Consider the following 12,840-nt stretch of genomic DNA (forward strand, 5'->3'; position numbering starts at 1 on the left):
TCCTTCTACAAATGATTCCTCTTTCTTTGAGGGACATCTGAAAATCATCCTCGATAAATATGTCCATTGCATATGACTAGTAATGAAAATTCAGAAAATTCTAGTCAAGTAGATTCAGCTGTTGGATGCAGATCCAACGGCCGACGTAACCCCTACACCGGCCTACACACACCCTCACACCCCCACCGCCCTACACAGAAGCTTCCCGAAGGAAAGGCTAATGGCCGCGGCCGCCACCCCTTCGCCGGAGACGGCGCTCCCAGCGGCGGACGACAAGGAGGACGAGGACGAGTGCCGCATCTGCCGCCTCCCCGCCGATGCGGACCGCCCCCTGCGCCGTCCCTGCGGCTGCCGCGGCAGCATGAGGTTCGTCCACGACGACTGCCAGCTCCAATGGATCGCCCGCCGCCGCAAACTCCCCCGCTGCGAGGTATCCTCTCTCTCCTCCCCGCCGCCACTCCACCCCACCCCCGTCCCGGTAGGGTTTCCGTTTCATATTGTTGGTGTGGTATACGCGCGCTTAGTTCATTGTCTCTCTTTTTCAATCTCGTCTAGATTCATCCTGATTAGCATAGATTTCAGTAGTAAAGATTACTATGTGCATGTAATGACGCATTGCCAATCTCCATGACCCCCCGATGAAAATATCCCTCTCTGCAATGTAATACGTTCCTGTCTGTCATATTGTTGCTGTTGTGGTAGTGCTGAATTCCTTTTCCAGTTCCAGTTCCATTTTGATGTGATGCCAACGCTGACGCGGACGACCATTCTTTGTATCATTGCAGGTGTGCAGACGCCGCATCTCCATCCGGCCCCTCTACGCCGCGGACGCCCTGGTGAGGCTGCCCGTTTCCGAGCTCATGGCGGGTCTGCCCAGCAAGCTCATTGGGCTGCTGCTCCCCCTCTTCTTCGCCGTCTGCGTTGTCCGGGAGTTTGTCGTTCCGCTGACCACCTGCTGGGCATGGCGCCTCGCGCTCGCCAACGACTTTGCTCGAGCGCACCATCTGCTCTCCCTGCGCCTACCCATGGCCTCATGGACCTGCATCCCTGCTTCAGTTGCGCTCTGCATGGAGCTTGCACGCTTGGTTGCGCCATTTTCTGTAGCTCCATTTGCACGCTGGGTTGCACGCCTGGTAGCTCAGATTCAGAGTCAGGAGCCTGGGTTATATGAGGCACTGCAAGTCCTTGCGATATTTGCTGTTGAAGTTTCCTTGGTGGTATGGTTATTGCTTTCTCAACCAATATCCTATGTCCGTTACTTATATTTGTTTATTTGTTCTAAACTTCTGATGCTATGGGGATTCTGTGGTTGATTAGATTATTCTAGCTTCCCATATCCTAGTAAAGCATCTGTTAATGCAGTTCTGTCCTGAGAATTTAGCTAATCTTGCCAATGTTTTTGTCCTGATTGTCTATTTACAGTTGGTCACGGCGTAATATGGCTCTAGTTAGAATTGTACCATCTTGGATGTGTCCAGAATATTGCAAGAAATAGTAGCAAGACTTAAATGTTTGTCTATTACAAGTTGTTCTATAATATAATATGACAATGTTCAACTCCTTGCTTCTTTTCCTACCTTGCAATTGCGCCTCTGTCCGTTGGTCAGGATAGGTATACTAGTTGGCGGACTAATACTGAATAACTAATACTGGATAGGTATACTAGTTGGTCAGAATATAGATGTTGGATTTCTTCCGGTTATTATTTCAAGTGCACCATAAAACTGTCTTAGCTTGTTCTTTTGGTGCTTTAGTTGCTATCACTGTTTTAAATAGCCCGCTATAGCTCCGCTATAGCACGCTATAGCGTTTACAAAAGGTCTTGCGCTAAGAGACTTTGGTCCAAACAAATGAACAAAAACATTTTAAATAGCGCGCTATAGCTCCGCTATAGCACGCTATAGCATTTGAAAGAGGTCCGCCGCTAAGATGCTTAGCGCGCTATTTAAAACTTTGGTTGCTATGCTAATTTAGTACTTGTAGGAAATATTTATTACCTTAAGGAAATATTTATGACCCTTATTACCTAAGGAAATATTTATTACCTTAAGTTAATCTGACACCCTAAAACTGTCATAGTATATACTCACTCGTTCCAAAATAAGTGTTTGAACTAAAAACACGACACTTATTTTGGAATGGAGGGAATATTTATTACCTTAAGTTAATTTGACCCTTGTTTATCTACAAGGTTGTAGGCTTGTAGCTTAGTTGTGTCTTTCTGGAGAATGAGTGCCTTAAATTTCTTTTGCTTGTTTGTTTCTAGAATGATCTAACAGTATACTTGTCAATCAGGTGTTAATAGTTGACATGGCCCTTGCTTGTATTCTTTGTTTTCTCCCATTCTCTCTGGGAAGGATAATCCTATGGTCGAGATCGTGTCTCAATCTTGGCAATGAGGATGAAATCAATTGTTACACTTCAACAGCTTCTACCCTTCTAATTGGATATGGATTTATCTTTAAGGTGGGTGCAACTCTTGCTGGGTTGCATACGTTTTATCTCTACTTGAGGGGCAAGCGCCTTGTGATTGCAATTTTCTATAGAAGTCTGCATGCTATATTCTTCAGAGGGATCGTAAATTCAACCACTGTTGCAAATGTTTCTCTTAATATCCTAAACAATGTGATAGTGTTCCCATTGTTCTTCGGCTGGTCGCTTGGTATCTGCACTTCGAAATTGTTTGGTGCAACAATGTCTCAGAGGTTCAGATTCCTGATTGCTTCATCTTTTGCTTCTGCCGCCCTTCATTGGCTTATGGAATTCTCCTTTTTGAATCTACGCCGCAGATTATCCCGATTTCTTCACAAGGTATTTATTTTACTTATATATGATCTCATCATGTCATTAGTGATGCAGAATAGAATTCATGTGTTTCTTTTAGTAGATATTGGGGCCAGGAGTGGCCACTCCCTTTCTCGACCGTAATGTTTCCGAACTATTCTACACATTTTATCTGAAGTGGCTTGTTGATCTTTTTATCGACACTATCTTTATTGCTCTGGTCATTTCTGTTCCTATCAAAATTGTTGATCTATTGGCACCAACGGTGTTCCCTCTAGAAATCCCGTAAGTATTCAATTTATGTTCTCCATCTTATGTATTTGCTGGTCTAGTCACTCAAAATATTAATTTTACTATTTGTGAATCGTAGATACTTCGATCATCCTGCTAGGGGCACATCAGTTTGGCAAGGGCCACTAAACTTTACAGAGTCACTTTCTGGTGTTATTCATATGAGGTATCTCATTGGTAAAGTAGTTGTATACCTTGAGCCCCTAGTGGAGAGGGTAATGGGGTATTGGTTTGTTACTACTGGACAGCCTCTTGGGAACAATGTTGCGCCAAAAGACCAGTATGGTAGCAGCGATGATGCTAAGGATGACTGGTGACACCCACACTTCCATTCATTCAGGAGCTGCAGAGTCTGCACTAATTTCACCATTTTTAGCCTGACTGAATCTACATTCAACTAAAATTTGATCCATCTTTTTACTTTCATTTTGTTCCGCTGTTCACTGTTTGTTTGGGGTACTTCCGTTTTGGTGGATAGACAGTAGTTTTGGCATGTGCTCTCTTTGCTCCTTTCTGTTGAAGGGGGCAGTCCATCTATTTCACAGGGAATTATCATCTGCTTTTGGATCTCTGCTCAGTGTCAAGCGACAATACCTTGGCATTATGAAAATTTGATGCCTGTGGTAGTGCATCAGTTTTTATTATCTTATTAAAATTTTACTATATGGAAAACTTGCAATTTGGGTCTCTGCTCACTGTCAGTTTATTAAAGCGATGACACCTTGGCATTCTGAAAATTTGGTGCTTATTGTTAGATGTGTATAGTTCATTGTGTACATCCCCATCATATAAAGGGCTTTTCTGCACTTTGCCACACCTGTATATGTACTGGCCTTTGGCCCTCAGTAAAGGCTCAGTTGCTATTCATCCAACATGGTATCAGATGTTAGGTTCCTCCCGCACGCTGCAACTCCGTGCTAGATCTTCTCTCCCGATTCGCTCCGGCCTGCTCTCTGCCCGATTCCGGCCACTCCTGACCCGAGCTCTGCCCGGTCCTCCTCGCCGCGGATCCGCCGGGGCTTGCTTGTCCTGTGCCCGGTCTTCCCGTCCAGCCTGGTCCGGCTCGTCGCGGGCTCCGCCTGGTTCTCCTCGCCGTGGCTCCACCGGGGCTTGCTCGTCCCGTGCCTGGCCTCCCCGTCCACGCCCGTTCCTCCTCGCCCACCCCTCGCTCCGGATCCGCCCGGGCCTCGGTCGTCCCGCGTTCGGTCGGGATCGGGATCCGCCCCGGCCTCGATCTGTTTCCTCTGCGGGCTGCGGGGGGCGTTGACCTCTCCTCGAGCGCTGCTGCCTCCCAAGCCGGTCGTGCGCAGGGCTTCTCTCGCATCTAGTTCGGGCCCCCATCCAGTTCGGGCCCCTCGCTCCGGCCTCTGTTCGGGTGTTCTGTGTTCATCCAAAAAAAGAGTGACTCCCTCATGTCCTCTTTGGGCTATGTCGCTGTTTCTCGGTGCTCGGTGATCTTCGATGGCACCAACTATGCCGAGTTTGTGGGATTCATGCGTATTCACATGCGCGGTCTCCTGCTGTGGGGTGTTCTCTCTGGCGAGGTACCCTGTCCGCCCTGTCCTGTGGCTCCGGTGGCTCCTGTTCCACCGGTCCCGCCGGTGCTTGCTGCTGCTGCTTCTCAGGCTGATCGGGATGCAGCCAAGGCCCTTGATGATGCGGCAGTTGATGCCTATGATCAGCAGGTATCCGCATATTCTGATGCTCTTTCTGCCTACCGGGATGATCTCTCTGCTTACACTCAGTGGTGCAATGATGATGCTCGAGCTGTTGCTGTTCTCACTGCGAGTGTCCTCCCTCAGTTTGCTTCCGAGTTCATGGGCCTCGGCACTGTTGCCGCGATGTGGTCCTATCTTTGTCAGCGCTATCAGCCCTCTGGCGATGCTCTTTACCTCTCTGTGGTGCGTCAGGAGCATGCCCTTCAGCAGGGTGACTTGTCTGTTGATGAGTTCTATTCCCAGTGCTCTGCCATCTGGCGTTAGCTTGACTCACTACGGACGGTTGTTTGTGGCACTTGCCGCTGCTGTCAGACTACTCGGTCTGACTTGGAGTTTCAGCGGGTCCATGAGTTCTTATCTCGTCTCCGGTCTGAGTTTGAGCCTCGCCGTGCTCACTTGCTTGTTCGTGGTCGTGTTCCTATCTCAGAGATACTTGCTGAGCTTCGTGCTGAGGAGACCCGCCTTCGCTCTGCTGGGTTGCTTCTGGTTCTGTCAGTATTGGCCGCCCGGGCTCCTGTGTCGTCTGCTCGCCTCACTGCTCCGCCGCTCCTGTCTACTCCTCCAGGGGGGGTGAGCCGTCCTCCTTATGCTGAGAAGGGCACGTCGCGCCGTGACACCGTCTGTGGTTACTGCTCTCGGCCAGGTCACCCAGAGTCTGATTGTCTCCAGAAGAAGCGAGATCAGAGGCGCTCCTCCTCCAGTGGGACTCCCGTGTCTTCCTCAACTCCGTCACTCACTGACCAGGACATTGTTCATCTCAAGCGCCTTCTTGCTTCCTCAGGCTCCTCGTCGACTGCTGCTGCTGTGGCTGCATCTTCTTCCTCACCATCACCGGCATCTACACAGTCAGGTACATCTTCGTGGGTTCTGGATTCTGGAGCCTCCTTTCATATGTCTTCTGATTCTTCCGCGTTGTCCTCTCTCCGACCTCTTGATTCGCCTGTTAATGTTCTTACTGCTGATGGCACATCTCTTCCTGTTGCTAGTCCTGGTATTCTTTCCACTCCATCCTTTTCTGTTCCGAGTGTTTCTCATGTTCCTCGACTTACCATGAATCTTTTTTCTGCTACCCAACTTACTGATTCTGGTTGTCGTGTCATTCTTAATACCGACTCTTGCTCCATTCAGGATCGTCGCATCAAGGCTTTGGTTGGTGCTGGCCCCCGGCACCGTGAGTCAGAGGGCCTTTGGGAGGTTGACTGGCTTTGTGTTCCTTCCGCTGCCACCACTTCTGCCAGCTCCCATGCTCTCTCTGCATCTTCGTCTGCGTCCTTCCAGCAGTGGCATCATCGACTTGGTCACATCTGTGTCTCTCGCTTGTCTTCCTTAGTCCGTCAGGGCCTCTTAGGGTCTGTATCTGGAGATGTCTCCTTACATTGTAATGGTTGCAGACTTGGCAAACAGACTCAGTTACCTTATCCTACTAGTGAGTCTGTATCTCAGCGTCCTTTTGACTTAGTTCATTCTGATGTCTGGGGTCTGGCTCCCTTTGATTCGAAAGGTGGTCATCGCTATTATGTTTTGTTTATTGATGATTTCTCTCGCTACACTTGGCTCTACTTCATGAAATCTCGTAGCGAGGTTCTCCCTATATACAAACGTTTTGCTGCCATGGTTCACACCCAGTTTGCCACGCCCATTCGCACTTTTCGTGCTGACTCTGCTGGAGAGTATATCTCTCAGCTGTTGCGTGGTTTTCTCGCGGAACAGGGTACTCTTACCCAGTTCTCTTGTCCTGGTGCTCATGCTCAGAATGGCGTTGCCGAACGAAAGCATCGTCATTTGCTTGAGACGGCTCGTGCGCTCATGATTGCTGCTTCCCTCCCACCTCATTTTTGGGTTGAGGTTGTTTCCGCATCCACCTATCTCATCAACATTCAGCCATCGTCTGCTCTGCAGGGTGGTATTCCTATGGAGTGTCTCACTGGTCGCTCTCCTGACTACTCAGCTCTTCGTATGTTTGGATGCGTGTGCTATTTCTTCTTGCCCCCCGAGAACGCACCAAACTGACTGCTCAGTCGGTTGAGTGTGTTTTCCTTGGCTACAGTGATGAGCACAAGGGATATCGATGTTGGGATCCTGTGGATCGTCGCTTGCGCATCTCGTGTGATGTGACTTTTGATGAGTCTCGTTCTTACTACCCACGTTCTTCTTCCTCGAGTTTCTCTATGGACGACCTTTCTTTCCTTCTCCTTCCTAATACACCCCGCTATGTGCCTCATGTGTCACCTCTTCCTCCGGCACCTCTCATTCCTTCTCATTCCCCACCGACCTCGTCTTCTTCATCCTCCTCCTTCACCTCTCCACCATCATCTCCCGTCTGTCGCCCTCTCTCATCGTTTCCTCTCCACTATACTCGCCGTTCTCGTACTGCAGATGTCTCCTCTGACGAGCCTTCCACCTCTGGTGCACCTCCTCTCACGCCTTCCCCGGTTCACAACCTCCGTGCTCGGCCTCGCCCCCCGCCTGATCGCTGCTCCCCTGATCGGTATGGTCTCTCTGTTATTGCTGAGCCCACTTCCTATCGTACTGCCATGACTCAGCCTGAATGGCAACTTGCGATGGCCGAAGAGCTTGCTGCTCTTGAGCGCTCTGGCACATGGGATCTGGTTCCCCTTCCTTCCGGTGTCCGTCCCATCACCTACAAGTGGGTCTACAAGATTAAGACTCGCTCCGATGGTTCTCTTGAGCGCTACAAAGCTCGTCTTGTGGCCCGTGGTTTTCAGCAGGAGCAGGGGCGCGATTATGATGAGACATTCGCTCCTGTGGCCCACCTGACCACTGTCCGCACTCTTCTTGCTGTGGCTTCTGTTCGTAAGTGGTCTATCTCTCAACTTGATGTTCAGAACGCTTTTTTCAATGGCGAGTTGTGTGAGGAGGTTTATATGCAGCCACCACCAGGGTACTATGCTCCTGATGGTATGGTCTGTAGACTTCGCCGCTCCCTCTATGGTCTCAAACAGGCCCCTCGCGCCTGGTTTGCGCGCTTCGCCTCTGTGGTGACTGCCGCTAGTTTCTTGCCCAGTCATCATGATCCCGCGTTGTTTGTTCACACGTCTCCTCGTGGTCGGACTCTTCTCCTTCTCTATGTTGATGACATGATCATCACCGGTGATGACTCTGAGTATATTGCCTTTGTTAAGGCTCGCCTTCGAGACCAGTTCCTCATGACTGATCTTGGTCCTCTTCGCTATTTTCTTAGGATTGAGATCTCCTCGACCCCTGATGGCTTCTACATCTCCCAAGAAAAATATATTCAGGATCTTCTTGCTCGCGCTGCTCTAGGTGATGAGCGCACAGTTGGTGACTCCTATGGAGCTCAACGTTCAGCTTTGTGCCTCTGATGGTGACCCTCTTCCTAATCCCACTCGCTATCGTCACCTTGTTGGCAGCCTTGTCTATCTTGCTGTTACGCGTCCTTACATCTCCTATCCTGTCCACATCCTGAGTCAATTTGTTTCAGCCCCCACCTCTGTCCACTATAGTCACCTCCTCCGTGTTCTACGATATCTTCGTGGCACGATCTCTCAGCATCTTTTCTTTCCCTGCTCTAGCTCTCTTGAGTTCCAGGCCTACTCTGATGCTACCTGGGCTAGTGATCCCTCTGATCGACGCTCGCTGTCCGCTTACTGTGTCTTTCTTGGTGGCTCTCTTATTGCCTGGAAGACAAATAAGCAGACTGCAGTTTCTCGCTCGAGTACAGAGGCTGAGTTGCGAGCCATGGCTATGTTGACGGCTGAGGTGATCTGGTTACGATGGTTACTTGAGGACTTTGGTGTGTCTGCTACTACCTCAACTCCTCTCCTGTCCGACAGTACTGATGCTATCAGTATTGCACGTGACCCGGTGAAGCATGAGCTCACCAAGCACATCGGTGTGGATGCCCACTTTGTGCGTGCTGTTATGCAGGGTCAGACTCTCGCTCTTCACTATGTGCCCTCTGAGTTACAGTTGGCTGACTTCTTCATGAAGGCACAGACTCGAGCGCAGCATGGATTTTTCCTCTCCAAACTCAGTGTTGTTGATCCACCATGAGTTTGAGGGGGGGGGGGGGTGTTAGATGTGTATAGTTCATTGTGTACATCCCAATCATATAAGGGGCTTTTCTGCACTTTGCCACACCTGTATATGTACTGGCCTTTGGCCCTCAGTAAAGGCTCAGTTGCTATTCATCCAACACTTATGATAGTCCATAGGTATAACATGCAGTATGGCTCAAGTAGGCTATATGTTCCAGAAGTATAAGATTGCATATTTGGATCCTCAAACTTCTATTAGTGAATTAAGTGAGATACTGAGATCCAAGTGAGATTTTTCTGCCTGACATGGCTTTTGTAAGGGCGCTATGGATCATGTGAAAAGGGCTCTTTGAGAAGCAAATAATGCTTACCTTTGTTGCATCATTGGTCTTCCAATTTTTTATTCTGAACTCTGAAAAGAAGCAATGTTTCATTTTTCCCTAATCTCTGTTTATTTGCTACACTTGTCTGTTCATTTATTGTTTTACCAATCAAAGTTCTGTGCAAATCTGGAGCGGCCGTGCAACTTTGTGCAGATACTTACCCTCTTGCACAATGCACCAGGAGACTTGCTGCTGTTCGAACAGTGTCGCGAGCGGTCGTAGCATGGTTGGCTGCTCTGATATTCAATTCTGCCGTGCTTTTGCTTCCAATCTCAGTTGGGCGCGCATTGCTGTTTGCCATCCCTCAGCTGCTAGTAGCAGATGGACTGAAGTCCAACGGTAAGCGACAGTTCAGAGATGATCATTGGGACTTCCTTCTTGCAATGGAAATAATTATTCTTATATTCTTGTCTGTGCTTACTCGTTCGAATCTCTTTTCTTGTAGATCTGTTTGCTGTTGCAGTTGGACTCTGCATCATATCAACCATTATTGCTGCCTGTAGAGATTTGTCCGCCCACCTGATTTCGGGGGAAACATGCCTTCTAGCTTTGCAGAGGCACCTGCTTCTCTGCATATGGGTGAGGAATTTAAGCTATTCATTTACACGTTGTTCTGTTTTTACACTACGACTGAGTAACTTGACTGTGTCTGCTGCTGCTAGAGCGTCGTCGTTCCGCTCCTGACAGGTTTGCTGGTTGATCTATCACTGACATCGCCCTTCTTCGTCGGGCGTGACGATGAATTCCCAGCTACAAGCTTTTTCCGCACTTGGCTCCTGGGGAGGATCTTTAAGCAATTATGGATCAAGTGCTTGGTGGACAAAAGGTGGAAGGCGAAACTTGACCGGGCGAAGGAAGATCTCTCCGCGGGACTCGGGCCGATGTGGTGGTTCTTTCAGGACATGTGCGTGCCCGTCGTCGCTACGCTGCTCGCCGCCCTGGTTGTCCCCTACGTGCTCGCCAGGGGCGTCTTCCCGGGGCTGGGCTACCCCACCGCCGTAAACTCGACGGTCTACCGCTTTGCGTGGTCGGGCGGGCTCGGCGTCTGTGCGCTCTGCTGGCTCGCCAAGGGTCTATGTGTCATGCTCCATGATTCTATCAAGGAGGATCGCTACGCCATCGGCCGGAGGCTGGAAGACGTTGGTGATGGGAGCTGAATTCAGACCCTTTTCTGGAGTTCTGACAGTTATTTTTGTTAGTTCAGACAGGGACAAGAATAAGGGCACGAACGTGAGCGATTGCATATGCCACGTTAATCCACAGGACTGTTTCCAATGAGATGATGCAGGATAGATAAATTTCCTGTGAAAGTTTGTAGATATTGGCGCATTTTGGGTTCGAACGAATTGCTTGCCTGTTTGACAGTTTATCGAATGTCCCAAGCAAGGAATCCTTCAGATTATTGTTCTTGTACAGTTAAGACTAATCTAAAATCAATAATTTCTGCAGCCAGTAGTATAGACATACACATCAACGTTCACTTTGAATACTCTTAACACAACTATACCGCACCAAGACTGCTTTGTTTGAATAACCAAACCCATAAGAAGATGCATGAATACATGATAAAAATGTAAGATCAAGCAACTCAGTTATAGACAACAGAGTTTTCTTAAGAATTTTAAGCCTCTGCCTTTGTTGTGAATTTGGCTTAATTAGCATACCACAATGATTTTACCAAGCATAAGAAGTACCATGCTTTTGCCGCCATCAGAACGTACCTCATGGTCATGGCAAGCTCCAGGTCCCATGCATGTCCCTTGTTGTGTACAGCCTAGTTGCTCTTGGTGATGCCTCTGCTTTGAACCCGAAAAGCCTTGCTCTTCCCATGCTGACCTGGCCACCAGAGTTGAGATTAAATTCAGAGGGCTATCTTCTCTTGCCTTTCACAGCTAGCAACTCTTCGTCTCAGCAAAACAAAGACAAGAACTGCCAACACATGTTAATTTGCATGCCAAACAAGCTAATGCAAAGAAATTATGCAGATTGTTGTTCTTCTTATTCCACACAGACAATGTCCATTTATGACTAAGCTTTCAGTCATCTAATACCATTCAGTAATTCCACTCCTAGGTGCCTTGTTTCAATGACAAAACCCATCAAAAGGATGCAAACATGTAAGATCGATCAACTCAGTTAAAAATGCAATGATATCTAAATAAATTATCTGTCCAAGATTATGACACCAAGAATAGAGTTCTCGAAATAATCTCTAGTCGCGAGGCATGCTAGCAATAAGACTAGATCAGGGTTCAGATCCAGTGGAAATAAAAAGACAGCAGTGTCCTAGACAGAGAGAAGTGCATATTACACCCCTCAACTCTAGCCCTAGTCTAATATACAACCCCCAACTTCAAAACCGTCTAATCTGCAACCTCCAACTCTTAAAACCGGCCAAAATTTAACCCTCCCCTCCCCTTGACCAGTTTTGACCCATTGACTGATAAACAGTAAGTTCGGAAAAAAAAATGAAAATTCAGAAAAATAAAATTTTAGGAAGCATTTTTTGCCTCTGGATGAACAGTATTTCAAAAAAAATTGGGAACAAAATTTTTTAAAAATAAATTCGACTTTTCACCGGTGAACAGTATTAAAAATTCAGCTTTTTTACATGTACCCGGAGGTAATAAATTGGAAACAAAATTCGCCAGGATTTGTTTTGTGAACTACTGTAAACAGCATAAACAGTATTCAAAAAAGTAAAAAAAAATCAGGAAAATCATTTTTTCACTGCGTGAACAGTGACCGAGGGAAAATTTTCGTTCCAAAAGTTTGAACTTTTTTTGAATTACTGTTCGCACGGTGGAAAAGTCAAAATTATTTTTAAAACTTTGTTCCCTACTATTTTTTGGATTTACAATTTTTTTATTTTTATTTTTCTGAATTTTTCATTTTTTTCAAATTTACTGTTCATCAGTCAACGGGTCAGACCCGGTCAAAACCGGTCAAGGGGAGAGGAGGGTTGAATTTTGGCCGGTTTTAAGAGTTGGAGGTTGCAGATTAGACGGTTTTGGAGTTGGAGGTTGTATATTAGACTAGGGCTAGAGTTGAGGGGTGTAATATGCACTTCTCTCTCCTAGACAATATCTAGCTACTTTCTTTTTTGCAGGAAAGACAATATCTAGCTACAGGTGTTGATCTAGTTCATCTTTTTTTTGTGTGTGTTCTGCAACCTGCATGAAGAAACCAAGAGAACTGAGTATGCCTGCAATTCAGTGTTGGTTGCAGTTGGTACTTGTAGCCAAGGATTTTATCCATTTAATGTTCTCTCTGTTGCTCGTCACATCTCAGCTGCATTTAAAGAGTATAATATACTATAATATACCACTTTTCTCTTGCAACGTCATGATCCTGATCTCTGCGTTCCGAAGCTTTCACATATACATATGTTTTACAAGTTCAGATCCTTGTTTTTTTGTTTCACAGTTGCTACACTACCTGTGTTCTGCTGGGCGCTTGATCTGATCATGTTGCCAAGTTCCTAAGGCGTAACTTTGCCCGCTCATCTTTCTACAGGTAGTTGTATTTGTCAAATTATCTCTGAATTTCATTTCTGTAGTTTGTTGCTTGTTAACAATCTTGCAGGTGGCGGCGCAACATCATTCCAATTTTGGAGCACTTGTTATGAATTTCTGTAGTTTCTAC

At 47.3% G+C, this 12,840-nt stretch overlaps 1 protein-coding gene across 2 annotated transcripts; it reads left to right on the top strand.

The window, feature by feature from the left end:
• The first annotated feature begins 220 nt into the window (after positions 1-220).
• LOC147993005 (putative E3 ubiquitin ligase SUD1) lies at positions 221-10,717 on the top strand. 2 transcript variants are annotated; one of them, XM_087542145.1, is made up of 9 exons: positions 221-430; positions 786-1,217; positions 2,296-2,811; positions 2,888-3,069; positions 3,155-3,388; positions 4,372-4,374; positions 9,377-9,534; positions 9,641-9,774; positions 9,858-10,717. In XM_087542145.1, exons 1-9 carry the CDS (start codon positions 221-223, stop codon positions 10,350-10,352), a joined length of 2,364 nt encoding a protein of 787 aa, XP_087398271.1. In that variant the 3' UTR covers positions 10,353-10,717. The 2 variants fall into 2 exon arrangements, with proteins under 2 accessions (XP_087398271.1, XP_087398267.1); XM_087542141.1 differs by lacking the exon at positions 4,372-4,374.
• Positions 10,718-12,840: the final 2,123 nt, after the last annotated feature.

The sequence above is a fragment of the Triticum urartu genome, chromosome 1A, assembly GCF_056163025.1.
Source record: "Triticum urartu cultivar PI428250 chromosome 1A, HENAU_Tu73, whole genome shotgun sequence".
NCBI lineage: Eukaryota > Viridiplantae > Streptophyta > Magnoliopsida > Poales > Poaceae > Triticum > Triticum urartu.

Coding starts and splice junctions, on each gene's coding strand:
- LOC147993005 (XM_087542145.1), top strand. CDS start 221: ATGGCCGCGGCCGCCACCCCTTCGCCGGAGACGGCGCTCCCAGCGGCG. Junction 431..785: donor GCAAACTCCCCCGCTGCGAG/GTATCCTCTCTC, acceptor GTATCATTGCAG/GTGTGCAGACGCCGCATCTC. Junction 2,812..2,887: donor TATCCCGATTTCTTCACAAG/GTATTTATTTTA, acceptor TTCTTTTAGTAG/ATATTGGGGCCAGGAGTGGC.